Consider the following 26,920-nt stretch of genomic DNA (forward strand, 5'->3'; position numbering starts at 1 on the left):
CAGGAGAGCAATTTGAAAGGGAAAAATGGAAGGAAACATGACCCTGTGAGGTGCTTCAAAACATTTCCAGTTCTGCACACTCTGCCTGCTGTGTGCTCAGCAGGGGCTTAACAATCTTTTAACCTTGTCTTTGAGAAACACTTCTAAGCATTGACTTCAATCTGGGGATTTTTTTTATTCCTCTGTAGAAACGGAGCTCTCATTTTATGATATAAGCCGTAGGCTTTATTTTATAGAAGTTTGCTTGAAACAGATTCCACAAAGTACATTATGTCTATAAAGGAAAGCTCTCACTAAGGTAGACATACTGGGAGCTGGTGGTCAGAATTAAAAGTCTAAATTTCAAAATTTTATTTGGAAAGTGATTTTGTTAATTTTTTTTTTGGCTGCAGATTGTACATATAACAGTTGAATACCAATGTTTCCTAATAGAGGCCCCTCGTTATAGATAAAATGCACTGATTAACAGGACAATTTGCATATGGAAAACCTAAAGTCTTTACAGTTGGTTTCAAGTGACTTTTTTTAGTTTATTTGCTTAGCAAACCTTTTCTTTTTTGACTCATAAGGAGGCCTGTGCAATAGCAAACATTTCATGTCAGTGTAGTCCAAATTGATGATGTGTGACTAAATACACACACATTGAATCCCGCTGGCTCATCCCTCAGGACTGGGCAGGTGGAGAAGGGTGTGAGAAGGTTAATTAGAGCTTGCAGGGTCAGAGCAAAGAGAGATGGCAACTCTTGGAGCCAGCTGAGGCTTTGGGACCTCCCTTGTCAACAAGTAGGCCTTCAGGGCCCAGCTGAGTCCAGTGTCAAAGTGGAGGGTGGGAAAATAAGCAGTTGGTCTGCCCAGTTGAAGTCCATTGTCATATGACCATATACAGGACCTTTGCCGTTGAGGTTATGTGATGAAGCACACCATTACTGAGCATTCAAAAAGTATGTTTCACAATAAAATATTTCCAAAGTATAATATTCCTGAACTTACTTTCTCAGGCCCTGAGACAACTGAGGACCTCAGAGTTCAAACCCTATGTTATATTTGTAAAGCCTGCAATTCAGGAAAAAAGGAAGACGCCACCCATGTCCCCAGCTTGTGAGGACACAGCAGCTCCCCTTGTAAGTTCAAGGTTGATCATTTCTTTAACAAAGGCCGAACAGGGCCTCTTACAGCAACATGAGGGCACTTGTCTTTTGCATAGGGCCATCTCTTTCTGTTTTGCCTATTGGCCAGATTTAGATGGTCAAGTGACCAGAAAGCTCGAGGTGGGGCAGCCAGAAGTGCCTCCCAGTTCAGACAGCGGTGGCTTTGCCCGCACTCCCCACCCACCTTCCGCTCCCTCACATATGTACCCTCCCAGAAAATAGGGACCAATACCTGTCAGGGACCAGATCTGAGTGTGACAAACCACACAAATCTCTTGAACTCCTAAGCCAAACCCAAGTAGTTTTTAATTGAAACCAAATTCAGGTCCGGTAAGCTAATCCAACCCAGCAACGGGCAGCACGTATAGAATCGTTCCCATGTGCTGTTCGGGTCTGTGACTCTCCTGCTAAAACTGCAGGTGATTGAACGTTCCACCTTTACAGGCCAGGAAAAGGGTTCAGGGGATTTGTGGCTCCAAGACAAATGTCACACATTTTACTCCATTAGAGATTTATTTACGTTCTTTCAAGATACAAATATTTATTAGGAAGATTAAGGTACTTAGTGGCAAAAATGTTCCTTCTATAATTTCTCAAATAGCTAAATGCTTCCAGGATGAACAGTGAGGGTCCTGGAGGAGGGGGAACTCCAGAAGCAGCAGACAGGTCTACAGGATGTGTGTATAAGGGGGTAAGGGAGGAAGGGTTGAAGATCCATGGGCAGCGCTGGGACACTGCAGAGTGCTTTTGAGTACGAGAGGAGCGCCCTGCAAGACACAATACAGAATTAGGAAGCTTCTCTCGATTTAATCTAGTTTTTTCCCTCCTGGGGGAAAGAAGTTAGCAGAAGAAATGATCTCAGCCTTCTCTTACGTCTCTGCCATCTTTGTAGCAGCATACAAAAACTGTTTCCTAGACCTTTAGAACATATCTTCTGAAACTGCAGATGTCCTCACTGAAGTAGGAATCAGGTTTTGATGGGTGACAGAGGGGAGAGAAGGGACTGTTTTGGAACGTGGGTCTCTTTGTGGGAGGACAGCTCAAAACATGGCAGCGTCAAAACACTGAGCCCCTAGGAGCAGAGGAGAGATGGCAAGGACGGACTGGAGAGAGAGAGAAGGGGAGATTGGTGAATGTCAGTGACAAATTTCGTTGTGCAACTTCCAAAAACCAGTTATTTGGCTAATTGTCAGTCAACTACCTGCCTGAAATTCTACTTTTTAAAGGCATGAATGAATGAAATGAAAAGGCAAATGTACAGGTTGGGCAAAGGAGGGATCATAGACTCTTTATACTTTAGTGTTAGGTGTTAGGAAAGCAATCTGATTAGTCAGTTACCCTAAGGTAATGCGGAATTCGATAAGAGTCGTCCTAGCACTTTCTTGAATAACTTTGTCTCTTTTGCTGGTGTTTGGAAATGATTCTTTTCATTTCCTCATACCAGGAGGCTTCAGAGGGCACCAGAGTTACTTTTCTTTTTCATTTCCCCCTAGTTAATTCCAGAAATGCTCGCTTTGCTTTTATGTGGTTCTTATGTATGGTTCTTTCCTGTAATTATTTAACCGAATTATCATGCAACACAACATTGCCACTTCTTTGGAAATACCTTTGGACAGGAAGTGTGATATCGACACAGACATAGACACACAGGTATAGAATCAGCATCCTCCCCAAAGCACTTCCTTTCATGGCTTGCAGTGAACTGGTCCGCAGTAGATATTTTGTGAATGAATGACTGAACAATGTTTATGTCTACTGCCCATTAACTTTCTTGGAAGTCTGATAGAATATTGTCATGATACTCCGTTTTTATGTTCACAGTTCATTATTAATGGGCCATAGTCATTGCTTATCACTTAAAAACTAGAGATTGGAACATTGCTCAAGATGCAGGCTGTAGGTTTCTTATTTGGGGGGAGAACCGCTGTAGGTTTTCTATTTGGGGGGAGAACCATACACTTGCTCCATAACTGCCCCTTTGCAGGATGAGGAACAGCAAGAGATGGCCGCTTCCGCCGCCTTCATAGACCAGCATTACGGGCACCTGGTGGACGCTGTGCTGCTGAAGGAAGATCTCCATAGTGCACACGGCCAGCTCAGAATGCTCTTGGAGAAGCTGAACAAGGACACTCACTGGGTACCTATTAATTGGGTCAGGTAACTGTATCTTAGAATATCCAGGTTGGAGGGGACCTAGAAGACCACCCAGTCCAGCCATGTTACCATCCAAGAATTGCAAGTGTGGAGAGGGGCGGAATTTTCCATAAACTCCATCATCAAGAAGAGTATATGTGGGGAATTCCTGTTGGTTGGTTTTTGTCTGTTGATTTTCACTGAACCCCTTTGGAGCAGAAAACATGAGTCGAAAGGGGTGCATATCACAAAATAACATGTGTCATTCATTAAAGTATCACAGGCAAGTTGACCCTGATTCTTTGTGCCAAAGTTAAGTAGCCGGTCTTTGGGGAACGGTGGTGGTGAATTCATACAGTACCGATTTGCAGGGAACTAGGTTTTAGACAAATGGTGACACTTCATTTATTCAGCTTCATTGAGGTTGAGTTTTACCCAAGGGGATTTTTTTCACGTGACTGAAGTCCCTTTGTCTTCAAGCACCAAAGTGTTGATTTTAACCTCGCTGATGGCGAGTGCTTATTTGGCAGTGTACTTGAGTGTACACAAATTTCTTTGGAAGATTGAAGCATACTTTACTGTCACCATGAATTACTGTACTAGTCTATGATACACGATTGTTTTCAGGGACTCTTAAGGAAGGTAAGGCTGCTTGTCTCCTTTCTAAATACCCTCAGACTCCTACAACTGAGTCCTTGTTTTGTTTGGTTTGTTTCATTCTGTCATTTGTCCCTCTCATTACTGACAGCTGCCTTAGTTCTTGCCTGTCCCTACCTTTAGATTATAGGAGCTCCTGTCATGCTAGATCCTGAGAAACCAGATGATCTGCTCTCCCCACGCCCTGTCAAAACTATGTCTAAGCCACAATACATCAGTCCTGACTGTGAAAATCAAATTATATAGATTCTAAGTGTGGGCTTAATGGGTTGTTTCTGAGTAAAAGCGTCACACAGGATTTGTGAGCTACTATATATATGCATGTATATGTATATATATGTATATACGTACACATATATACATACACATATATATAAAATTTTATATTAGTTTCAGGTGTACAGCATAATTAAACATTTATAGAATTTACAAAGTGATCCCTTCGATTAGTCTAGTGCCCACCTGGCACTATACATAGTTATAACAATATTATGGACTATATTCTCTATTCTGTACTTTACATCCCCGTGACTACTGTGAGCTATATTAGCTGATCAGAGAATTTTATTTCTCTTTAATAGCCAATGTATATAAGTCTTTATTTTGTGCCGGGAGCTATGCTAAAACCTTTATGTATATTACTTTGACAAATACTCCAAGCCTATGACATAAGATTTCTTATCATCCCCATTATATAATAAGAAAAACAAGGCTTAGAAAGTTTAAATGGCTTGTCCAGTTTGGTGACGGACAGAGGATTGCGGGGCTGGGAAAATGGAGTGAAGGGTTAAAGAAGTACAAATTAGTGGTTGATAGTTGGTCATGGGGATGGGGAGCACGGCATAGGGAATGCAGTTAGCATTAATATGATGGCTAGGTGGAGGGCCAGGGGAGGGAGAGAGCAATTGGGGGGATCGTTTTATGAACTATATAGATGTCGAACCAATGTACTATATACATGAAACTAATTTAAATAAATTAAAAAAATTAAAAATATAAATAAATAACATGTTCAAACTCTCACAGCTTTAAATAAATGGCAGAGCTATAGGATTTGAGCCCAAGTCTCCCTAATACCAGAGATGGTCATTAATCTCTACACTATACCGCCTCATTCTTTTGTGGTCCCATAATTGAGGCTCCTGTTAAGTAACTGACTTAGAAGTGAGGAATATGTTCACAGTTAAAATTTATAGTAATCGGCAGTATGGCTATAACTTCTAAGACTGAAAAGCAGCTGCCTACACATGTAAATGTTCAAGCTCTTTCCCTCGAGAAGAAAAGGAGGCTAGGTTAAGGGTGAAGCGTTAGAGAGAAGATTTGCTGTCTATTTAGAAACTGCCATTTTGCCTTGTTACACAAGGACACCTTTGCAACTTTCTAGCTCACTGACCTGGTAGGTCCATCTAATAGGATCACATTCTTGAGGACTTTCTGGCAAAAGGGTGAAGACTTCTTTGTACTTTACAGAGTACTGGATTCTTACCAAGTAAAATTAGTCTTGAGCTGTTTCACATAGAATCAGGGTAGGATGAGCAGCTGCTCCTCAAAGTGTGAATGGCACATAAAAAATTGTGTGTATTATATAGGATCTAGAGTCAGCTCTCAGGAAAAAACATAAATCCAAATTACCCGTGAAAAATCTCCACCTTGGTGGAGGTCCTAACCATCTCTTTGCAAGTCCCATCTGGGTAGTTTTTCCTCTGCTGTAGGAATACAAGGTTTGAGCACCGGATGACTTTTTTTTGTATTTCATACTACACGACAGACATTTTCTGCTTCTTAATATTTTTTTCACAATCGTCAGATGAAATGGTAATTCTCTTTGCATACATTATGAAGCAAGACATTGAAATATGATGCCTGCTTTATTTCCCATCAAAGTAGTTTTCCCACCCCTAAGACAAGCTGTGTCTACAGCCATTTGTCTGCTCCCAAATCTGTGAGAATAGAATGGAGAGGGCCCTGGAGACAGAAGTCATTTGTAAAGTGTTTCTGCTGTTTGTAAAAAGCAGAAAAGTGTTGTGGAAAACAAAAATGCATCTGTTTACAAAAAAATTGGTGAAGCGTGTGTAAATGCAATTCCAACTCCCATTCCAGCTATTAAACACACGTTCTGAGCTCCTAGGCAGAAATTTCACAGAAGGCCTTGGGCCTTCAAACTCATGTAAGCTAGCTCTCTGTGCCTACAACCAGACAGCATGTGAGCTCTAGGAGACTGTTCTAGGTGAGGGATGTGAAATAGGTGGGGTGCGTGTGCTGCAATTATCCATTGCTTCACTCGTGGCAGACATTACTAATCAATCATCATTCTGCTGAATCTAGGCACTGCTTTTGGACCTTTCAGGACACAGAATCCACTATCAATTGAGCAGAGTTAGCAAGTAAATTCATCCTGTTTGCCATCCTCATTGCAGCGCCCACTCCACTCCCTGCAGGTGATGGGTTTAAGAAAGTCACAAACATCATCCTTCAGATGCAGTGCTCAGCTACGTTAAACATTAGCCGATCACACTTGTTACATTGTATTTTCGAATACATGTTTTAAGACATGTGGCCCATCAAAATTTGTACCCACATATCAGTGTCACATCATTTATACCACCAATCACAGGATCATGCATCCAAAAAATGATAGCGCTTGGCAATTTATTTAATAACTACAGACCAACATATACACAAAGCCCATTTTTTAATCATACAGTTCAGACCCAATAGGCAGCATTTCTCTATCTGGTGGAATTAATACAGATCAATTTCTTATTCTACCATGTCCTGCTCTTTACAGTTTGGAACCATTGCTTCCTTTAAAAGTCAGGCTTGTTTCAGAACAAGATGGTATAGAATCACTTTTCCCCCCTCCTCTTCTTTAACTATAACTAAATACCTTGGAAATTTATTTCAAAGACAATGCTAAAAGGACTCTCTGAATGCTGGAAAAAAGATGATGGCCTGACTAGGGACCTCAGGGCTTGAGGAACAACAATGTGGTGCGTTTTCTGGGTTTTCATCTCCCGTCTACCCCAGACTGGACTCTGGAGAGGCCTGTAACCCAGAACCACCAACAAGCACAGACAGGAAGGACAAAAAAAAAAAAAAAAAAACCGGAGAGGAGAGAAGAGAAAAAGGAAAAGAAAGAAAGAAAATCTCGTCTTCTCTGTCAAGGGACAGGGAAGGAGCCCAGTAGAGACCTCGTGGAGCGCCTCCAACTCTACTTCCACACTAGGGCACCAGCAGGTGGCCCACTTCTTTCACAGCAGCAGCAAGGAAGTCCCGTGTTGTCCTGTCCTTCACACAATAGCATAAGGAGACCCTCCCCAAAGGTGGCCCAGGGACACCATGCAGCCCGGAGAAGCACCTTTCAATATGACAGAAGACACCAGCGGATTGAGAGCGAACCCTAGCAACATCCCCAAAACAAAGCAGATCAGACTAGTATCGCAAAGGCTCAGAAAACTGCACTGTCATTGGTAATAACCTATAAAAGAAGCAAGAATTTATGCACTACACCTAAAACGAACCTTTACTTGCTAAAATAAATGTAAATAAGATTAAGAGGTCCCTAACATAACAACCCAAGTTCCCAGGATACAATAGAAAGTCATTCATCATACCCCAAGCCAGGAAAACCCAATCTCAATAAGAAAAAGATAATCCATTGATATCAATACTGGCATAATTCAGATACTGGAATTTATCTGGCAAGGATTTTAAAGCAGTTGTAATAAAAATGCTAAAATGACCAGTTAGAAATTTTCTCGGAAAAATGAAAATAAAAAATATTAGCAAGAACATAGAAGTTATGAAAACCAAATGAAAATTAAAGAAATGAAAATATAGCGAAAAATAAAAAACCTGTATGACCTCAATAGTAGAATGGAAATGCCAGAAGCTCAAATCAGGGTACTTGAGGATAGATCAAGAAAATTTACTCAATCTGAACAACAGACTGAAAAAAAAGGGGGGACCCATGGGACAATAACAAAAGAGCTAACATTTGTATCATCAGAGTCCCAGGAGAGGGTAAAATATGAGACTGAAAAAATATCCGAAGAAATAATGGCTGAAAACCCCCCATAGGATAACCTCAAAGAAATTCATATCAAGACACATCATAATCTGAAAACGAAAGGCTATGAAAAAAAACCTTAAAAATGGAGAAACAACTAAGAAAGAACACTAATTCAAGTTCTATTTTAGTATTGCTTATAGAGTAAACTATGAAGGCCAGAAAAGGTGACACATTTGTCAAGTGCTGAAAGCAAAGAAATGTCGACTTTTAATCCTATATGTGATGAAATTATCCTTCGAGAATGAAGTGGAAATAAAGACATTCTCAGAGGAAGGGAAACTAACAAATTCTATTGGTTTCTCTCAGCCTCAAAAAATGGCTAAAGGAAGTGTTTCAAACAAAAAGAAAATAGAAGGCTGAGACCTTCAGAAATGGAAAAAAAAAAAAAAAAAACCAGAATAGGTAAGAATAGGAGTAAACATAATAGATGATTCTTCACTTCTTGAGTTTCTTGACTCATATTTTTCTGGTTGAAGCAAAAGTTACACCACCATCTGATGTGATGCTTAATGTGTATAAAGGAAATATATTAAATAATTGTATTTTGAAAGTGAGGAGGATAAAGGGACCAATTAAAAAAGACAGAGACTGGCAGAGTGGATTAAAAAAAAAACCCCACATGACCCAACTATATGTTGTCTACAAGTGTACATATGTAAGCAGAAAGTAAGGATACAAAGTGACATATTATGTAACAAATTTTAAAAAGCAGTAGTGGCTATATTGTTATATACAGTTGACTTCAGAGAAAGAAAACTACTAGAGACAAAGAGGGACATTATATAATAGTAAAAGGATCACTCCACCAAGATATAGCAATCTTAAATGTGCATGCACCAAACACCAGAGCTTTAAAATACATGAAATAAAAACCAATAAGCACTGAAAAGAGAAATAGACAAATTCATGATTAAAACTGAGGATTTCAACACCCTACTCTCAGCAATTGATAGAACTAGAAGAGAAAAAAATGAATATCATCAACCAATAGGATTATAGAACACTCCTCCCAACAACAGCAAAATACATGTTCATTTCAAATGCCCCTAAAATAGTCGCCTAGATAGATGACATTAACACATTTAAAAGGATTGAAATTATAGGATATGTTCTATATTCTATAAACAGAATATTTAAAGGACGACTACCAGGTTTCTCACTTGGCTGTCTGGAAGAATGGTGGTTCCTCAAACTGAGATGAACTGGAACCAGTTTAATAATGAATTTATATTTGGACATATTGATATTTTTCTTTCAACTTTTTATATTGAGATAATTCTAGATTTACATGTATATCAGTAATACGGAAATCCCACGTGCCACTTATCCAGTTCCCCCGGTGGTAGCACATGCAAAAGCTATAGCACAATATCACAACCAGGATACTGACACTGATAAAGTCATAATAGAGAATAGTTTAATCATTGATAAATTGGATGTCATGAAAATTAAAATACTTTGCTCTGTGAAAGAACCCATTAAGATGACAAAAAGACAAATTACAGACTGGGAGAAAATATTTTGCAAATCACATTCAAAAGAGGGCTTGTATCTAGAATATAATAAGAACTTTCAAAATTCAATATTTCAAAAAAGAACAATCCAGTCAGAACATAGATAAAAGATGCATAGACACTTTACCAAAGAGGAAGAACAGATGGCAAATAAGCATATGAAAGATGTTCTACTTCATTAATCATTAGAGAAATGCAAGTTAAAACCAAGTGAGATGTCACTATGCACATATTAGAATGACTAAAATTTTTAAAATGGTGATAAATTCAAATACTGGTGAGGATGTGGGAAAAACTCATCCATTGCTGGTAGGAATGTAAAATGGTACAGCCACTCTGGAAAATAGTTTTGTAGTTCCTTTTAAAATGGACTTACCATACAATCCAGCAATTACATTCTTAGGCATTTATCCCAGAGAAATCAAACTAATTTTCATGCAGAAACTTGTGCACAAATGTTCATAACAGCTTTATTCATAATGGTCAAAAAACTAAAATCTACCCAAATATCCTTCAATGGGTAAATGGTTAAACAAATTGTGGTACATCCATACCACGGAATGCTACTCAGAGATAAAAAGGAATGAACTATTGGTACACAAAACTTGGATGAACCTCAGGAAATTATATGGGGTGAATAAAAGCCAATCTCAAAAGACTGGATATATACTGCATGATCCCATTTATGTAACACTCCTGAAATAACATAATGATAGAGAGGGAAAATAGCTTAGTGATTGTCAAGGGTTCGGGATGGGAAGAAGTGCGTGGCTGTGGCTAAAAGGGGTTACAATAGAGTCTTTTGATAATGGCACAGCTAACTATCTTGAACATGTAGTCACTCAAAGCTACACATGATAAAATTGCATAGAGCTATACATGCAAATGTGTAACTGGTGAAATGTATATATGCTCTATGGATTGTATCAGTGTAAACTTGGTTTGATATTGTATTATAGTTACGCAACATGCTAACATTGGAGGAAGCTGGAGGAAGGGAGCAGGAGGCCCCCCCATACATTTATTTGCAATTTCCAGTGAATCTGATTATTTTAAAACAAAAAAGTTATTTATCGGTAATGGGAAAATTTAAAATCTACCGTCTTTTAAAATAAAAAAGTTTAAAAAGTCAGGCTCAAAACCACCATGACCAGTCATAGAAGCCATGCAATGTTGTCTTGTCACGCGTTTTGATACATTTTTTGATGCTTTCACTGTTGCTTGCTCCCTATGAATGAACACGGTACCTAGAAACATCAATGAAGCATACTTTTTCAATTCTGTGTATTCACAGAGAAACTAATGGCATTTGTTCTCTGTGTTGTCTGAACCTTAATTTCACCATGTGCTTTTGTTTTCCATTTCGACAGAGCTGAACTTTTGGCTAGATCATCTCACTCCACCTTTTCTCCCCCTCAGGATGGTGGTGCTGGTGTTTGTTTTTAAAAGTTCTCTCTCATTAAAACTTCTTTTCATAGCCCCAAATATAAATGCTTATTGCCTCTTTCCTTCTGCCTACCCCATTCTGTCTCCATTTGAGGATGGGACTTAAAGCCATTGGTTGCCTTAAATGTAACTTACTCACTTTATGTTCCAAGCTTTATTGTAGCATTCTAAGATTGAGCATTCAGCCACTTAGAAGTGTCTTGAGAGTCTAAGCGGCTAAGAAATCCTAGCGCCTTCTCTTGTATCTTTTCTGCAGTGAGTAACCTTGTATTCAGAGAGAAGAGAGGGAGAGAAATGGAGAACCATCAATTATACAGAACTATTCTTTGGAAAGCCTCAGTGTCCATTTATTCTTCTCCCCAGGGAGGGGAAAACCAAACTGAGTCATTATGAATAATGTTCAATAATAAAAAATGCCAAGACAACAGTACTTTTGAATAGTGACAGAGACCTGTAATGTAACTTTGGCACAACATTAAAGCTACGAAGCCTCTTGTTTATATCTTCCTGGAACAAATCACTTCTCAGACTCACGTAAAGCCTCAAAGCTGATGACAAAAGACAGACATTTCCTCCTTAAACAAAGACAGAGCTCCAAGTTCCCTGAATGGATGATGACCAATTGATACTATAGAAGAGCAAATTCACCCCTTAACCGGTCCCCTCACTCTCCGTCTGAGGGGGATTTGGTATCAACCGTGATCACCATGTTCTTTAGTAAAGAACAGCCCGGAGAAGACATACCTATTCATCTCGGGAGAGAAGATATCTTGTTGTATTTCTGATATAGCGTCTTGAATTCTTGAAGGAAAAAAAAAATCAGAAAAATTTATGTCAAAGCCAGGGTGCTGGTATGCAAGCTGAAGTTCTAAATTCTAAGGATGGCTTAGAAAAGGCTTACAGAGAAAGGCTAGGGAGTGGAGGTGCTAAAAACACTGCAGATGGTTTTTTCTTCTTGAAGGGTTATTCCTAAATGAAGCAAAATTAACCACATACTGGATGGTATACCCTTCATCTTCTGCGCTTATACATTCAGCCTTTCTTAATGAATTAAGGGATGGGAGAAGATGCTACCAGATATTTTTCTGAAACTGATTCATAATGGCTTTGCTACCAAGGAGATGTCCTTAGTTTGCGGATGGTTTGCTCTGGGTGGTTTTTCTTTTACTGTAACATTTCTCACGATCTCATCCTCAGCTGCTCAGGGGTCCCTCCTGAAACTGACCCTACTCTGAACACAGATGAACTCTGTGCACACACAGGAATATCCCAGAATCCCCACGTGCCTGCCAGTCGATCTCCGATGACTTGCGGTCGTAGTGGGGTTTGCGATCACAAAGCCTCTTCAGAATGCCCTGGTTTTCCACGGTGATTCTCACTAGCTCCCGGTTCCTTGTTTCTCTGTTTAAGCTGAAAAACACAAAACCCCGAGATGGGTGAAGAATGAAATCCTCCTCTTGGATAGGAGTAAGGGTGATAAAGTCACAAAGTCACAAACCCAGGCTGCAGCAGTGCAGGGAGCAAGCTGTCCCGCAGAGCTGAGGCCCCACACGCCGACTGAACCAGACTACTCTGGGGAATGTGTATCGCAGTGGCTGGTAAATTTAGATCAGTGATTTTCAGCCCTGCTATGCACTAGAGGATTCTACTTGATTGGTCTGGGGTGCAGCTTGGGCAATGGCATTTTATAAAAGCTCCTCAGTAATTACGTGAAACAAGAATTGAGAACGTCTGATTTCTATGATGAAGGAAGGCCTTGCCTATGGATAAATCTCAAATGGCTGATGACAAGTTTTGCTTCACCTCACTTTCCTCAGCTTTCAAGTCAGTTTCAGATATACAAGGATAGTGAAAAGGCATCATGACACTCCCCACCTTCCACATCTACCCAAGTTTTTCCTTTGCATACACTTCTTCTGTAACCCTAACCACACGGCATTATTATTTACATAAATGTCTCCCCTACCAGACCTTGAGTTCTCTGAGGTTAGGAAATAATATATATATCTCATTTCATCTCTGTATTCCTGGTGCTGAGCACATAATAGTTGCTCAGGAAATCATCGTGGAACCAATTCTTAAGAATGCCGTGTCATAGTCCCAGCTACGGTCACCGTTTTACAAAAGCACACACTGCTTTCTTGCAACAAACTCTGAAGGAGACTATAAGAAGTCTCTTAGATGAAATAAAAGTTAGCTCCTTAACACTAGGTCCTTGTTTTGGGTAGTTTTCATTCTCCTTAATGTGGTCTTTTCGGTTATTCCTCAAGATAACTTCCCATATTCCTCCCACTCGGGAGAACCTAATGTCAGGAGACACTAAAACTTAACAAGGGGAATGACTTTCCAAAACTGAAACGAAGAGGAAAAAAAACACTACCTCTTGGAAAAATATTCGTTCCAGCAATCCACCTTGGCAGGCCCGCGATGGGCATTGGCGATTTTCTGGCACAGTTTCTTGTTCTCATATTCGATTTTGTCGATTCTCTTTTGTTCGCCCTGGTGAGAGACCGCACCCCTCCATGGTGACATCATCGCTACCCTGTGCTCTAACACACAATGGTTTAGCATCACCCTCCTTTGGGATTGTGGGAAAGAGGCAAACTGAGGGCCATGGCGGAGACTGGGAGCAGAGCTGAGGAAACTGGGGGTGATGTGTGTGGGCAGGATGAGAATGAACAGATCTTTGGGTTAGGTAAGTATTTAGAAGGCTCTGGGAAACTGGACCTCTTTAGGACAGATAAAAATTAGGCAAATCGGCAGATGGCAAAAACAAATACCTGTAGTTTGCTCAACTTTAAAATATGATGTGTGTGTGCCACTGGAGGTTTGGTGTCAACAGCCGGCTTCACTAGAGAAAGATAAATAAAAATGAACAATGTTACATCATAGGTGTGCATTCTAGACAATGACCCCAATTACTAAACGTTTCAATTTTGAATTCTGACCTTAATCCAGTTCAGGAATTTTAGTTTAGTTTAATTTCCCAAACTGACATTTTCAAAGAGTTTTGAGCAGAAATGAAAGAATCGTGAGGGCTAGAGAGAGTAAAATCGACAGAGATAAATGTCCTTTGAATCCATGAAAGAGCCTCTCTCCCACCCTTTCCTGGTATGACTAGCTTATCTATCCTGCGCTGAAGTCCTATCCTCTTTCTAGCTTACTTTGGCTTTACAGAGTTTAAATTAGCATTTCTCTCAAACTCCCTGATAGAAGGTAAATTTGTCTCTGATGCTAATGATCACTTGACCCAACTCAGTAGACAAGGCCACATCATCGTAAAGCCGTATACTGGTCTGGTTTACTATTAATATCTCCAAGGTAGACCCTTTCAGAACCCCTAATCACAGTGTCCAGCCTAAATGATCCACATACCTATTTGTATTCTATTCTTGTGACATATGTAGTGGCCAAAGTCCAGTTTCTTCCTGAAGGCTGTGCTCTGCCTATGATTAGAGACGATAACGGGGTAGGCTAGATAATCCAGGGAATTGTTCATCTTCTCTTCCTAGACTCACTTCAGAAATGAGGCATCTAGGCTCCTCTGTGAGGTACTTAGCTGTTCCCATGACAGGTTGTCATAGTTACCCAGTTATGACATCAAGGACAGGTCTCAAGGAAGGAGGAGCAGCAGCAGGAGCATGCCTGGCTGTCCCAGTGCTTCTCTTTTGAAAGCTAACCTAGGCCCAAGTCAAGATGAGGGGTGAGAGACTCAGGAGCTTTCTCACCTGCTTGAAGTGGAGATGCCATCAGCAGAAGCCAGAAAAGGTTTGTTGTTCTGGGAGGGGAGGAGGTGGGGGGAAGCCAGCCTTGGTTATATACTTTCTGCTATAAGCTAAGGAGTCTCCACCACAATGGTTCCTCTGAAAGTGTGAGATCACAAACTTTTTGGGGAGGCGAACTATGACCTGAAGGATAATCTGATGCAATTTCTTCACTTGCAGGTGAGGAAACTGAAGTCGGAAGCAGCAGCTTAGCTGCTCAAGAATCAAGTTAGTGGCAGGGCTGGGCTCAGAATGTGGGTTTCCTGAATTCCCAGGGGCACATTTGCTCTTCCGAGGGGTGCGTGGGTGAATCTGCCATTTTCCTGGCAGTGGGAGAAGACAAAAGCTGTCTTTTGCTCCTAGTGGGATCTCAGTAAAGGATGAGTTGCTGACACTGTGGCTCATAGCCAGCTGGCAGCTGCTCCGGAGAGGGCTGCTAAGGAGCGGATTCATCTCCACATTAGCACAGGGTGTGGCACCTAGATGTGCTCCACATATTTGCCGATAGAGAGAGTGAACAGACACCTGTTCGGTGCTATTAGTGCTGGGTGCTTTCCTTAAGTGTCACGTTTAATTATCCAAACAGCTCTAGAAGTTAGGAATTAGTATTATTATCCTCATTTTCTTTTTTTCAGCAGTCTCAGAGAAAGAATTGTGCCCCAGAGTTGGGCTTTTCTAACTTTAAACTTTTTGTAGGGATCTCCTGGGAGTGGGGAATGGGTCTGTAAAATGCACATTGTCATTCAGCTGGTCTGAACTGGGGCAGAGATGCTGCCTTTCTGACACGCTCCCGGGCGATGCCAACGCTGCTGGTCCACAACAGGCGGAGTCAGAGCAAACAAGCGAAACCCGGGTGTCCCTGTCATCTTAAAACAATAAGACTTGGGTGTACCCCGGTCTATAGGAACATTTTATTGCGCCCTGCATTTGGTCCGATGAAGTTACTGCACTTCCCAGTTTATAATGATACGGGAACTGCCTTAGTTGGGGGTGGGAGAGGACCTTCACCCCAAACTCTACAGTAGCGGCATTTCCGCCCGGCGACAGGCCCAGGGGTCTTCCGAGTGTCCGCTCCGGGCCATGCGGGGCGCGTACTTCCCGGGAGTAGAGCGCGCTTTGGCGCCCGCGCTCCGCGGCTTCCAGCGCCCGGCGGGCCCGCCTCCGGGGCGGGGCGGGGCGGGTCCCGGCTCGGGAGCCCCCGCCCAGCTGACCCGACCGCTCTGCCTTTGCTGGCTGCCGCCCCGGCGTGCAGGGCCCGGCCGCCGCCATGTCGGGCCCGTTCGAGCTCTCGGTTCAGGATCTCAACGACCTGCTCTCGGATGGCAGCGGCTGCTACAGCCTCCCGAGCCAGCCCTGCAACGAGGTCATCCCCAGGATCTACGTGGGCAACGCGTGAGTCGCTGCTCCGGAGCCCCAGCCCTGCCGGGCCCTCCCCGGGACGCCCCGCCCACCCGGGAGCTGGGGAGGGGGCGTCAGCAGGCGCAGGTGGGGGGAGCCGGGGCGTGGTCGCTTCTGCAGAGCTCCAGCAGGGACTGGGCGGGGGCCGGGCGGGGGCCGGGCGGGGGCTGGAGTCGCCGCCCACCCCCGCACGGGAGGTGGAGGAACTGATCCTCGCTCTGGCCCAGCGCGGTCTGTCCCTTCTGGGGGTGCACAGAGCCCCAGGGTCCGCTCGGCCAGCTTCGCGTCCGCCACCCGCTAGGGGCTCGGCCTTGGGCAGGGTCGGGACTGTCATGTTCACTTAACAGGTGGCCCTCTGTCGCCCGGCGGGTCTCCGGCCCGCGTGTCATGTGACGGCTGCCTGGTTCTGCAGTGAGGTCACCGCGGAATGTCTGCCTTCGCTGCCATGGCAACGGGCTGACGTCACAATTTGGGCGTGGAATTTTCCCGGAATCGAAATACCCAAAATGGGGGGAGAAGGGGGTCCAGAGATTTGGGTCGGGGTATCCTGCTGCTTCTCTTGCCTTCCAGATGGGGTTTGATTTGCATGGGATTCTAGAATGACCCAATGATAAACCCCATAAGGACCTGAGCCATCACTTAGAAAAGGCTCCCTCCCCTCTCACCACCAGGAAATGAATTATTATTTTTCACTTAGGAGTTTTTACCAAATTTATTTTTCCATTTTCTGTTAGTCAAACTACTAGTAAGAAATTGTCAGCATCAGGAGAGAACCAGTGTTAACCATTTTGAGAGGTGCTGAAATACCAGCCGAAAGCAGAGAGTAGCGTGGCGGTACAGCCTGGGGCGCGCGGGAGGGGGCGTGGAGGGCGGGGCGGGCTCTGGCTGGACTTTGACGAGACCCTGAGGACCCAGTTACCAATACCCTAAGCTCCATGGGCCCAGGGACTGCATTTTAGTAAACCCCCCTCTCTTGTTTTACACATAGGAGATGATGGCCCCTACGTGAGTTTGACGGATTGTGAGGACAGGGTTAATGTCTTGTTGATGTCTCTAGCCTCCGTCCTGGACTTGGACTTGATGCTTACTCTGCAAAGGACGGCCACAGAAATGAGGGTCATCTTGGAGCTAGAAGGGGTCCATAAGGCAGGTCCCAGCCTCATGGGGGACTGTCTCATCCATTTCATCTTTATTCACCATATTAAGTACCTGCTATGTGTCAGGCAATGTTCATTCGTAGTAGTGATCATAATGATAATGGTAAATATGTTCAGTGTCGAATTAGTATTAGAGAAGGGAGATAAATAGTAGCGACTCTTCAAAGTTAATTGTTTTTTTTTAATGAGCTGCTGCTTTACCATTGCATGTAGTGTCATGAACAGGATAGTGAGAACGGGGTCCCAGAGTCTCAGTCAAAGGCCTTAGTAATTGCAAGGTTCTGAGGATAACTGCTTCTCCAGCCACCCAAGCAGCAAGTGACCTTGGCACCCTCGGAAACCCTACTCTCTTGGCACATTTAACTGTCGCCACTTCCTAAGTGCAAAGAAACCAAGGTTGTGAATGTGTTTTCTACAGTGGCAGGTGCTGATGGCCAGTGTAGGAAACAAATTCCTTGCCCTCTAAGCAAATCTGACCTTGACTTAGCCAAGGGTGTGTGGGGTGCCCAGCAAGGAGGATCGACTGAGCACCCTGTGTTCCCCCACCCATGGGGAACCCCTGAACAAAATCAGGGCTCCTGATCAGGGCTCACAGGGCAGAGAGGAGCCTGGAAGTGCCACATTTTCTGGTGGATTTACAGTTCCTGTGGGCATGAGAAACAGATTGAGGCGGAGGACAGAGCAGTGTGGCTGGTGTCAGCGGAAAGGAGGTCTCCTCCCAGCTCTTCCACTCAGCAGCCCATGTGAGCACGTGCACATCCTTCCACTGTCCTATCAGGCCAGAGTTTAAGTTCTGTCCTTCCTTCTTCACAGGGCTGCCACTGTGACAGGCAAACAAGATCATGCAGGAGGAGTTTTGTAACGTGTAAACAGCTGTTTGAACTGGGATGTTGTAAGATGAAATAAAGGCGCCCTTTGACTATTCAGATCAAATGTTTTGTAACCCCCATAGTTCTGTTGGGGCCACTGCTCCCCAAGTATTTACTCACCCAAGAGAGTGTCAGCAGTGTGACTAGTGGACTGTGGCAGGAAGGATACCTCTGGGGGATGGGAGGGGGCTGCTGCACTTTATATTCCAAAGAAGGAATGTACTGATGTACATTCATGGAATGCCTGGGAGGCACTGATTTCATTCTTCTCCACTGACGCACTATGTACTCATTAAACAAAAAAGCACAATTAAGTGTTAGAATAGTAGCACTGACTCAGTGTCAGGCTCTGTCTATGGACTAGTAGCTCATTGAACACTCATAAACCCCAGAGGCTAGGTTCTGTTGTCATCCCTATTTTACAGACAGGGAAACTGAGTCACAGAACGGTTAAGTGACTCGCTCAAGGTTGCCTGGCTGGTAAGTGGCAGGGCTGGATTAAGACTCAGGCATTTTGGCTCCAGAGCCCATTCTTAGCCACTTGTCTATACGATCACCACAGTATAGGGAGCATGATGCCAAATGAAATGAAGGGGAGATCAGGAAATAGTGCAGAGGGTGGTGAAAAATGAGAGGGTACATGTCCACGGAGAAGGGCGTTCTGGGCAGAGGGAGCAGCACGGGCATGACACTGCCCAGTCTATTTGGGGCAGCTGCTGGTAATTAGATATAACTGGGGTGAGGGACGAGGGTCATATAAGATGGGGAGAAGCCATCAGGGGCCAGAGCAGGAGAGTTCCTCGCTTTGCCAAGAGGCTTAGACTCTTCTCTGTCTTCTTCCCACTGGGGCTGCCGGTTGGTTAGTTAAGCATTCCCTTGCTGCTGTCTTCTGTCCAGGTCTGTGGCTCAAGACATCCCCAAGTTGCAGAAACTGGGCATCACCCATGTCCTGAACGCTGCTGAGGGCAGGTCCTTCATGCACGTCAACACCAATGCCAACTTCTACAAGGACTCTGGCATCACCTACTTGGGCATCAAGGCCAACGACACGCAGGAATTCAACCTTAGCGCCTACTTTGAAAGGGCTGCAGACTTCATTGACCAGGCCTTGGCTCAAAAGAACGGTAAGGGACCCGCCACCTAGGAGACAGTAGGAGGCAGCTTTGACTGGACTTTTTTTTTTTTTTGAAAACAGGCCACAACAGGCTTCCTCTTGGAAAACCTCTTGTTTCCTGTCTCCTGTGGTGAATGACAGAGAGCTTTTGGTCTCTCTCTGGCTGCCTGTCAAGTGGCCCCATATTACACAAGATGTTCAAACTTTTCACAAGTGGCGGCCCCAGGGTCCTTGTGTCGATTTGACTTTGAAGGTTAATTTCCAGCCATACGCCACCCCCCCTCGATTCTAAGAGCTTCAATAATGAAGACTTATTTTCCATGATAAGAAGTCCTAAGGTGGAGAAGCCCTGGGGTGGCTGATTCAACAGCTTAGTGGGGGCATTGCTTTTCCTCTCCCTCTCCTGCCACCTACAGGGTTGGGCACTGCCCTCATGGTCCCAAGATGGTTGCAACAGATCAAGTTACCATGTTCCAATAGGACAAAGTGCAGCAAAAGATGAGGCAGCCATCTCTTCCTCATGTTTCTCTCATTTTTAAGAGCAAGTAGAACATTCCCCAGTGGAATTCCCCTCACCTCTCACTGGTTAGAGTTGGGGGATGTGAGTACCTGGCGAGGGGAACGGGGCAGCCCCGATTGCCTTAGGCTGGGGATCAGTAAACTATAGCCCACAGGCCAGGTCTTCCAGCCAGATTTTAGATGCTTCCTGTAGAGACTGAAGCAGGATCTCTGAGGTGCTGGCAGCTGTTCCGGAAAGAAATCCTAGAAGGCCACAGGCCAGGCGTCTGCAGAGCAGGCTGGGCCACTTGCCCTTTCTGCTTTCAGCTTCTTTGTCTCAGCAGCTGCCTTTACCTTTGCTCCAGCTCCAAGCTCTTCTTTCCTCCCCACCCCACACCCTCCCAGGGGAAGTGACCTCCACTGAGGCGTGATTAGCGCTGTCCCCCTGATTCTAGCCTGTCTGCTACACCGACGCTTCCTGTGCAGCCTCCCCACTGAAATGATTTCCAGTGAACAGAGTTTATTAGACGCTGGTTATCTCACGTTTGGGGCCCAGGAGGGAAGGTTCATTGCCTGGAGAATCTGTACACTTTACTGTCAGGCTATTGTGATCCTTCATGGTCTCTCATATGGGTCACCACCCTCCTCTCCTGTAGTTCTGGCCCATGTAGAGATGAGAACGAAGGGCCCAGTTGAGGGGCTGGGGGTTGCTCTTCTTGTATATCATCACTTGGCCATCCATTCAGAGAACCGAGAGCTCTCTGACTTTGTTTCTTCCTTCCGTACAACTAGGAACATACCTTGACTTTTTGTGACCTCCGCCTTAGCGCACGTAGACTGGCTGGGTCATCAGTCTGAAAAGTCCTTTCTGCCTCTCCCTATCCCGTTCTCTGGCAAACCCCACCACGTGCTTTAGCGCTGGACCTAATGTCCTCTCTTCCATGAAGCCCGCCCACTTGTCTGTCTCCCCCGCATCTGATGTAGCATCAGGCACATAGCAGGGACATTGCAGATGACTACTGAACGAGTGACAAAAATGAATTCTGTGGGCTCTAATGCCAAATGTAAATGCTTCTAAGATTGACTGGCCAGGTGAGTCAACAGAAACTCACTGGCCTCCCACAGTGCAAGGCTCAGGGGAGCTGGGGGGCGGGGGCGGGGGGGATGGCCAGGGGTGCTCAGAGGAGAGAGTGATCTCTTCCAGCCTGGAAGATCAAGGGAGGCTTCATGGAGGAGGTGGTGTCTGGGTGGGGCCTAGAAGGACCGACTTTGAACCCTCCCCTTCCCCATTGGCTTGGAGCCCTGGGCAGGCTGAGTATGTTTGGGTAGAAAGGCAGCTGCTCTGCAGAGGGTCTTGTGGCTGGGATGGGGACAGGAAAATCCTCACTCTGCATACTTTGGGTACACTGGCCAGAGAGTGAATGAACAGGGAAGCGGAGGACTCCCCCTTCCCGCTTTGGGAGGCGTTGGGAAAATAGAGTTGTGTTTTGGGAACAGAAGAGACTGTTTAACAGACTCTAGGCCAGCAGATTTCCTTCAAAATAATGCCTGTGTAGAGGTATTATGGGTGATCATTTACTCGGCTAGTCAGCAAATATTATTGAGCACCTGATGTATGCTAGCGATCGTAGGGCATCCAAAAATCAGTACCGCACAGTCCCTGCCCTTAATGAACACATGGTCTGGCTGAGGAGGGTCGATTGGTGCATAGCTGACGGTAGCAGGGGGCTGGGCTGTAGTAGAGGATGTACTGGGTGCCACCGGAGGACTCGTAGTGTTGGCTGATATTTATTGAGTGCTCACATCTGCCAAGCACTTGCCTAAGAGCAGGGCCTCGTGGGATTTTTGGGGAGCCATGAGATGGTGTTTTCATTTGTGTGTTCGTTTTGATTTTTTGTCTTGGTTTGTATTTGTATTTGACATTTATGTTCCTTTTATTTTTTAAAACTGCTCTGTCGAGGTATAACTGACATTCAGTAAACTCCACACAGTACAGTTTAATAAGTGTTGACATATGTATACACTTGTGAAACTGTCGCCACAACCAAGATAATGAGCAGATCCATCAACCTCCACCTTTTCCTCTGTCTCCTTGTGACCCTCCCTTCTGCCCTCTCTGCCCTCCATTCCTAAGCCACCACCGATCTGCTTTCCATCACTAGCCACTAGTGTACATTTCATAGAGTTTTATATAAATGGAAGTACACAGTATGCACGCCTTTTTGGTCTGGTCTTCACTCAGCATGATTTTTTTGCGTTTCATCCATGTTGTTGCAATAGTTCATTCCTTTTTAATGCTGAGTATTCCATCATATGGATGTACCACAGTTTGCTTATCCATTCACCTGTTGATGGACATTGGGGTTGATTGCATGTTTTGCTTTTGATTGAAATACAAATTCATATAGAGAGGTAGCCATATCACAAATGTGTAGATCAGTGCACTGTACACAACCATGTGCCAGCCCCCATATCAAGGAACGAAACACGACCAGCATCCGAGAAAGCCCACCACGTGTTCCCTCTCAAATCCCCCCAACCCCCACCTTTACTGCTCTCCAGGTTTCTAACAGCATATATCAATTTGCCTGCTCTCCTGCTCCGTGGAGTCATATACATCCTATTGGTGCATGTCATCCACATTGTTTCTGATCACGTAGACTGTACATTCTTGTTATTTGTCCATCCTGCCATCGATGGGCCTTTGGGAGTCTCCAGACTGGGGCTGCCATGAATGGTGCTGGCTACGTTCTGGTGCATGTCTTTTGGTGAACATGGGTACGCACTCCAGCTGGCCATGGATCTGGGGTGGACTTGCTGGGCTCTCGGGGAGTCATGGGTTCAGCTTGAGTAGGTACCGCCACATAGTTTCCCAAAGTGGTGGACCCGCTTATACCACCCTACCTCCCCCCAGCCACAGGCCAAAGTCCTAGCTGCTCCATGTCCTCTCCGATGCTTTGCGTGTTTTGTCTTTTTCTTCTTCCTCTTGGCTGTCCTGGGGGGTACAGCATGGCCTTGCATTGTATTTTCTGTCTGTTTTTCCTGGAAGAGTTTTGACTAGAGCTGTGGCGATCGGGGGCCCAAGCTCACATTGTCACCCCGTTTCTTACAGGCCGTGTGCTCGTCCACTGCCGCGAAGGTTACAGCCGCTCCCCAACTCTAGTTATCGCGTACCTCATGATGCGTCAGAAGATGGATGTCAAGTCTGCCCTGAGCCTCGTAAGGCAGAACCGTGAGATCGGCCCCAACGATGGTTTCTTGGCCCAACTCTGCCAGCTCAATGACAGACTAGTCAAGGAGGGGAAATTGAAACTCTAGGGTTGCCCTGCTGCCTCTTCTCTAGAAGTTGGACAGGGGAGGCCCTGGTTGAGGTGTCCCAAGCTGTCATGTTTAGGAAACACAGTGTACCCTGCTCCCAGCATCACCAGGCACTTGCCCACAAATCTGTCCCAATACAGCCCTGGGCCACTTTCCCCTGAGGAGCATATAAAGAAGCTTGCTAAGAAGGACATTCTTACTCCCTGGTGTGTCTTGTGCCTGCAATTTATGATGTCCTCTTCCTGAGGTGGGTTCGCAGAAGGGGAAGGCCTGTGACGTGCATGCTTGTGGATGACCCAGGCCAGTAAGTTCGTGGAATCGTAAGGCCTGAGGTGCTCACAGGGGCCCTTCCCGATCTTCTCCATCCCCCACCCCTGGGTCCTCTCCTGAGTGGGGAACGCAACACCTCGAGCCCTGTAAAGGAACTATGCAAACTCAGGCCCTCTCTTCCCCACGTCTGTCTCCCCCGTCTCCTCACAGTCACCCACACTCTGCTTCTAGGCAGAGACGTGTCGTGAGATCTGAGGTTGGTGTGGGGTAGCTGTCGGTTGTTAATGGGTGGAAATTCCCACGAAGAGACCACATTTTAATGATTTCCTTAGGATTAAAGATACCTAAACGAAGAGGCCCTCAGGTGGGCAGATTCCCCTGAATCAATAGTTCCTAAAATGTGAACCCCTGGAAGGCTTGAGCTCCGAATAGTTCCCTGAGGCTGCTCTTAGTCACTTGGTTTGTTAGAAGAGTGATGCCTCAGGCATGGTTTTATTTTTCTTTTTTAGAAAACAGGGTGTTGAAGTCCAGCCTATTTAAAAACCCCACCATTTGGAGAATTACAAGGGTTTTGTCCTGAATTATAGTGTTGGTGAGCCCAAGCCACTCGTGCTATCTGCTTTTTTGTCTCGGTTGCTATTCCAAGAACAGGAGGAGGAAATTGGCCAATTACAGCGTGTGGTGTGGGTGTGTGTGGGGGGGTGTGTCTCAGAAACACAACCAGAGGAAGGGCGAGCAGGGAGACGAACGGTTCAAGGCTCACCCCCTGCCCACTTATAGGTAGTTTTTACAGCTCTCTGATGCCAGAAAAGATCCTGGACCCTTGGGAGCAAAAATGACTCAGCCAGGCAGAAATGAAACATGACAGAGCATCCAAATGGAGCCTTTATTGGTGATAGAACAAACAAACAAACAAAAAGAGATGACTTTTTTTTAGGATAATGTCGGAATGCACTAGCACCTACACTTGTGTGTGCACATTTGTCAGAATATAGGGTTTTGTCTTCAACCCAGTCTTGTTAGGACTTTGCATGATTGTCCACAAGTGATGCAATGCTGTCATCTTCAGGTTCCCTAATGGCAGAGCGGTGGTCCTCAGCCATGCCCCCAGCACGTAGCACATAGGTGTCTGATAGAAGTTTGTAGAATTTAACTTTTTTATTTTGAGAACCAAATATATATATAGGGCATTGTTCTGGTGGGTGTATCACGCTCCCAGAAGCCTGAATTTGTGGTAGGATCACTTGTAAGGATTTGCAAGAGAGCCTCACCTGAAATGAAATATCAGGGACTTTTATTGAATAATTAAAGTTGTTTTAAATTTAAATTCAGGCAGTGTTAACATGTCAAGGTTGCAGAATGTGCCTTTTTCAGAGTCGACCAGGAGCTTTTGGCCAGGACCAGGAGAAGCAGGTGTGCCTTCGGGCCTCGCTCACGGGTGTAATGGTCTCTATCTCAACAGGGGCAGCACTGCGCAGCCTGGACGGTCCCTTTTCTCCGTGGTCACGGCAGCCCTGAACAAACTAGGATCTGCCGTCTTCATTAGATACTGGCTGTCCAGATAGAGCCACCTAAGCGAAATGGCCATCCTCTAAACTCTGTACCTCATGGTTTTCAGATAACTCTCCCACTTCATCTAACTTGAGCCTCCCAATAACCCTAGTTGGTAGAGCTTATTTGTATATTATCACCTTTTTTAAAAAGCTGGGGTCCAGAGTGATTAAGGGCATGGCCCGCAGGGTTGCCCATCTCAAGGCAGAGTTGAGGCCCTGTTTCAGGTTTGCCACTCTGAAGTTGAATTCTTTCTCTCACACTGCACTTCTCAAGAAATGAGCCCCCTGGAGTGTCCAGGTGCACTGCACATGCCCTTGGCCCAGCTTGTGTGTTCAAGGGCCAGTTTGTTTTGTGGACAGAGTACAAGATTCAAGCTGCGGTGCCAAGGCGGGGGTTCTGGATGAGGGTGGGACAGAGTTGGCACAAACCCATCCCTGCTCCAGGAAAAGGAAGTAAAAGTTGGGGTTAGAATCTATGGCTCTTCTTCCAGGAAACATGTAGCATACCTAAGTCAGAGATTTCTGCTCTGCTTCTGGAAGAGGCTCAAGATAGGGGGGCTGGGGCTCCCCTCCCACATCCAGGCAGTGGTCACCACACAGGATGGCCGCAGCTACATAGGAGCTCTTGAGGGCCTGTTTGTAGGGGCGTGAGGTCAGTGGGAGAATTACTGCCTTTACTTTGGCACTACTTTTTGCTGATAACTTGAGATTTCTTGATAGTCTTTAGTCTCAGAAACCCCATATTTACTTCACGAGATTTAGCTCCTAGATCTTTGAGTAAATAAATTTCTATTGTATAAGAGTTAACAGCTGTGAGTGGAAGCTGTTTCTGGACAACTTTTTATCCCCTGGGAAGTGATGAAATAGGAACTCAGGGTGTACTCACCTCCTTCCCTGATACGGTCCCTGTCTTTGACTAGCAGACCCCCAAATTACACCACCAAATGTTTCTTCTCTGTTCTAAAGTAGTACACCTTCCACAGGCTGGTCTGTTTCCCTACCACTCTGAGTTATCTGGAGAGCAAAAATCACCATCTATCAACCAAGGGAACTCACTTAGAATAACTTTAAGGTCCCTTTTGGCTCTGACACTGTAGGGTTCTTCAAGAATCTCCACTTGGAAATTTACCACCACCTGGAAATTAGAGGGTATGTAATAATATGAGGACCAGCAGGTGGCGCTGTGTCCTATTCGTGGTGATGGATGATTGAAAAAGGAATGTTGGTGCCTTTTGTGTCCCAAGTTAATGTTAAGATGCTAACGTTTTAATCAGAATAAGCACTGATCTTATAAAGATATGAGCTTTTCTCACAGGAAACTTCCTGTCATAAAACCGAAGTCAGGAATCACTGAAGAGCCAACAAAGTCCTTCCAAGTCAAGATTTTATCCAGATTAGAAATAGAGACCGTGTCTGGTTGAGAGAGTAGATTGATTGGAAGCTTAACTTAACTCCTGTCAGCTTTTAGGGTAATTTGATTGTGAAAGCATGAATTTTCTGGACAGAAAAGGGGAAAGTATTAAATTGATTTTTTAAAGTAAGTTTAACATCTGTTGTATCACAGATCAGTGTTAAAATACTAATACTGTAACCAAAATAAATGTCTTATGTTACAAAGAAATGTTCGTCCTATCACAGTTGATTGCTTTTATGCTTAGCTTTTATGCTTGCTTTTTCTAACTTAAAAAGGATTGTTCAGCCCTCCTAAGCTAGTTATAGGTTCCACGATGATTGTATTTATGCAGTAGATATTTGCTAAACATCTCCTCAGTACCAGAAAATTCCTGTGTTAGAAATAATCTTTTCATTTATTTAAAATTTTCAGCTTTATTGAAGTATAATTGACTGGAATATGCTTGAGTAGAGTGGCCTACCCCAAATGAGGGAATTAAGATTTATGTCTCTGAGAAAGCAGGGGGCTGGGTTGACAGTCTCGAGGTGGCCTCACATTAAGATGGTTGAATGGCTTTTTAGGATTTGAGTGATCCTGCAGACTGGGCAGTCCCAAC

The 26,920-nt window shown here is 44.6% G+C and overlaps 3 protein-coding genes across 4 annotated transcripts in view; 2 read left to right on the forward strand and 1 right to left on the reverse strand.

Annotated features, from left to right (window-relative positions):
* Positions 1 to 3,579, forward strand: part of MPP3 (membrane palmitoylated protein 3) — a 28,880-nt gene extending 25,301 nt beyond the window's left edge. The window contains exons 18-19 of the mRNA XM_023521581.1: positions 999 to 1,121; positions 3,133 to 3,579. Coding sequence (XP_023377349.1) covers positions 999 to 1,121; positions 3,133 to 3,309 — 300 coding nt within the window. The 3' untranslated portion in view covers positions 3,310 to 3,579. The remainder of the gene's footprint in view (positions 1 to 998; positions 1,122 to 3,132) is intronic.
* On the reverse strand, positions 1,335 to 14,747 carry CFAP97D1 (CFAP97 domain containing 1). 2 transcript variants are annotated; one of them, XM_023521580.1, is made up of 6 exons: positions 14,346 to 14,747; positions 13,751 to 13,821; positions 13,351 to 13,469; positions 12,257 to 12,380; positions 11,110 to 11,771; positions 1,335 to 1,915 (listed from the first exon to the last, which is right to left on the reverse strand). In XM_023521580.1, the coding sequence occupies exons 1-5, from the start codon at positions 14,467 to 14,469 to the stop codon at positions 11,715 to 11,717; spliced, it is 495 nt and encodes a 164-aa protein (XP_023377348.1). In that variant the 5' UTR covers positions 14,470 to 14,747; the 3' UTR covers positions 1,335 to 1,915; positions 11,110 to 11,714. The 2 variants fall into 2 exon arrangements, with proteins under 2 accessions (XP_023377348.1, XP_023377347.1); XM_023521579.1 differs by lacking the exon at positions 1,335 to 1,915 and having other exon boundaries at positions 10,708 to 12,380.
* A 1,190-nt stretch (positions 14,748 to 15,937) lies between these two features.
* Positions 15,938 to 26,532, forward strand: DUSP3 (dual specificity phosphatase 3). The gene is made up of 3 exons (XM_011377212.2): positions 15,938 to 16,126; positions 19,056 to 19,282; positions 22,883 to 26,532. Exons 1-3 carry the CDS (start codon positions 16,002 to 16,004, stop codon positions 23,086 to 23,088), a joined length of 558 nt encoding a protein of 185 aa, XP_011375514.1. The 5' UTR covers positions 15,938 to 16,001; the 3' UTR covers positions 23,089 to 26,532.
* The last annotated feature ends 388 nt before the right edge of the window (positions 26,533 to 26,920 follow it).

Source organism: Pteropus vampyrus, unplaced genomic scaffold (genome assembly GCF_000151845.1).
Source record: "Pteropus vampyrus isolate Shadow unplaced genomic scaffold, Pvam_2.0 Scaffold306, whole genome shotgun sequence".
Taxonomy (NCBI): Eukaryota; Metazoa; Chordata; class Mammalia; order Chiroptera; family Pteropodidae; genus Pteropus; species Pteropus vampyrus.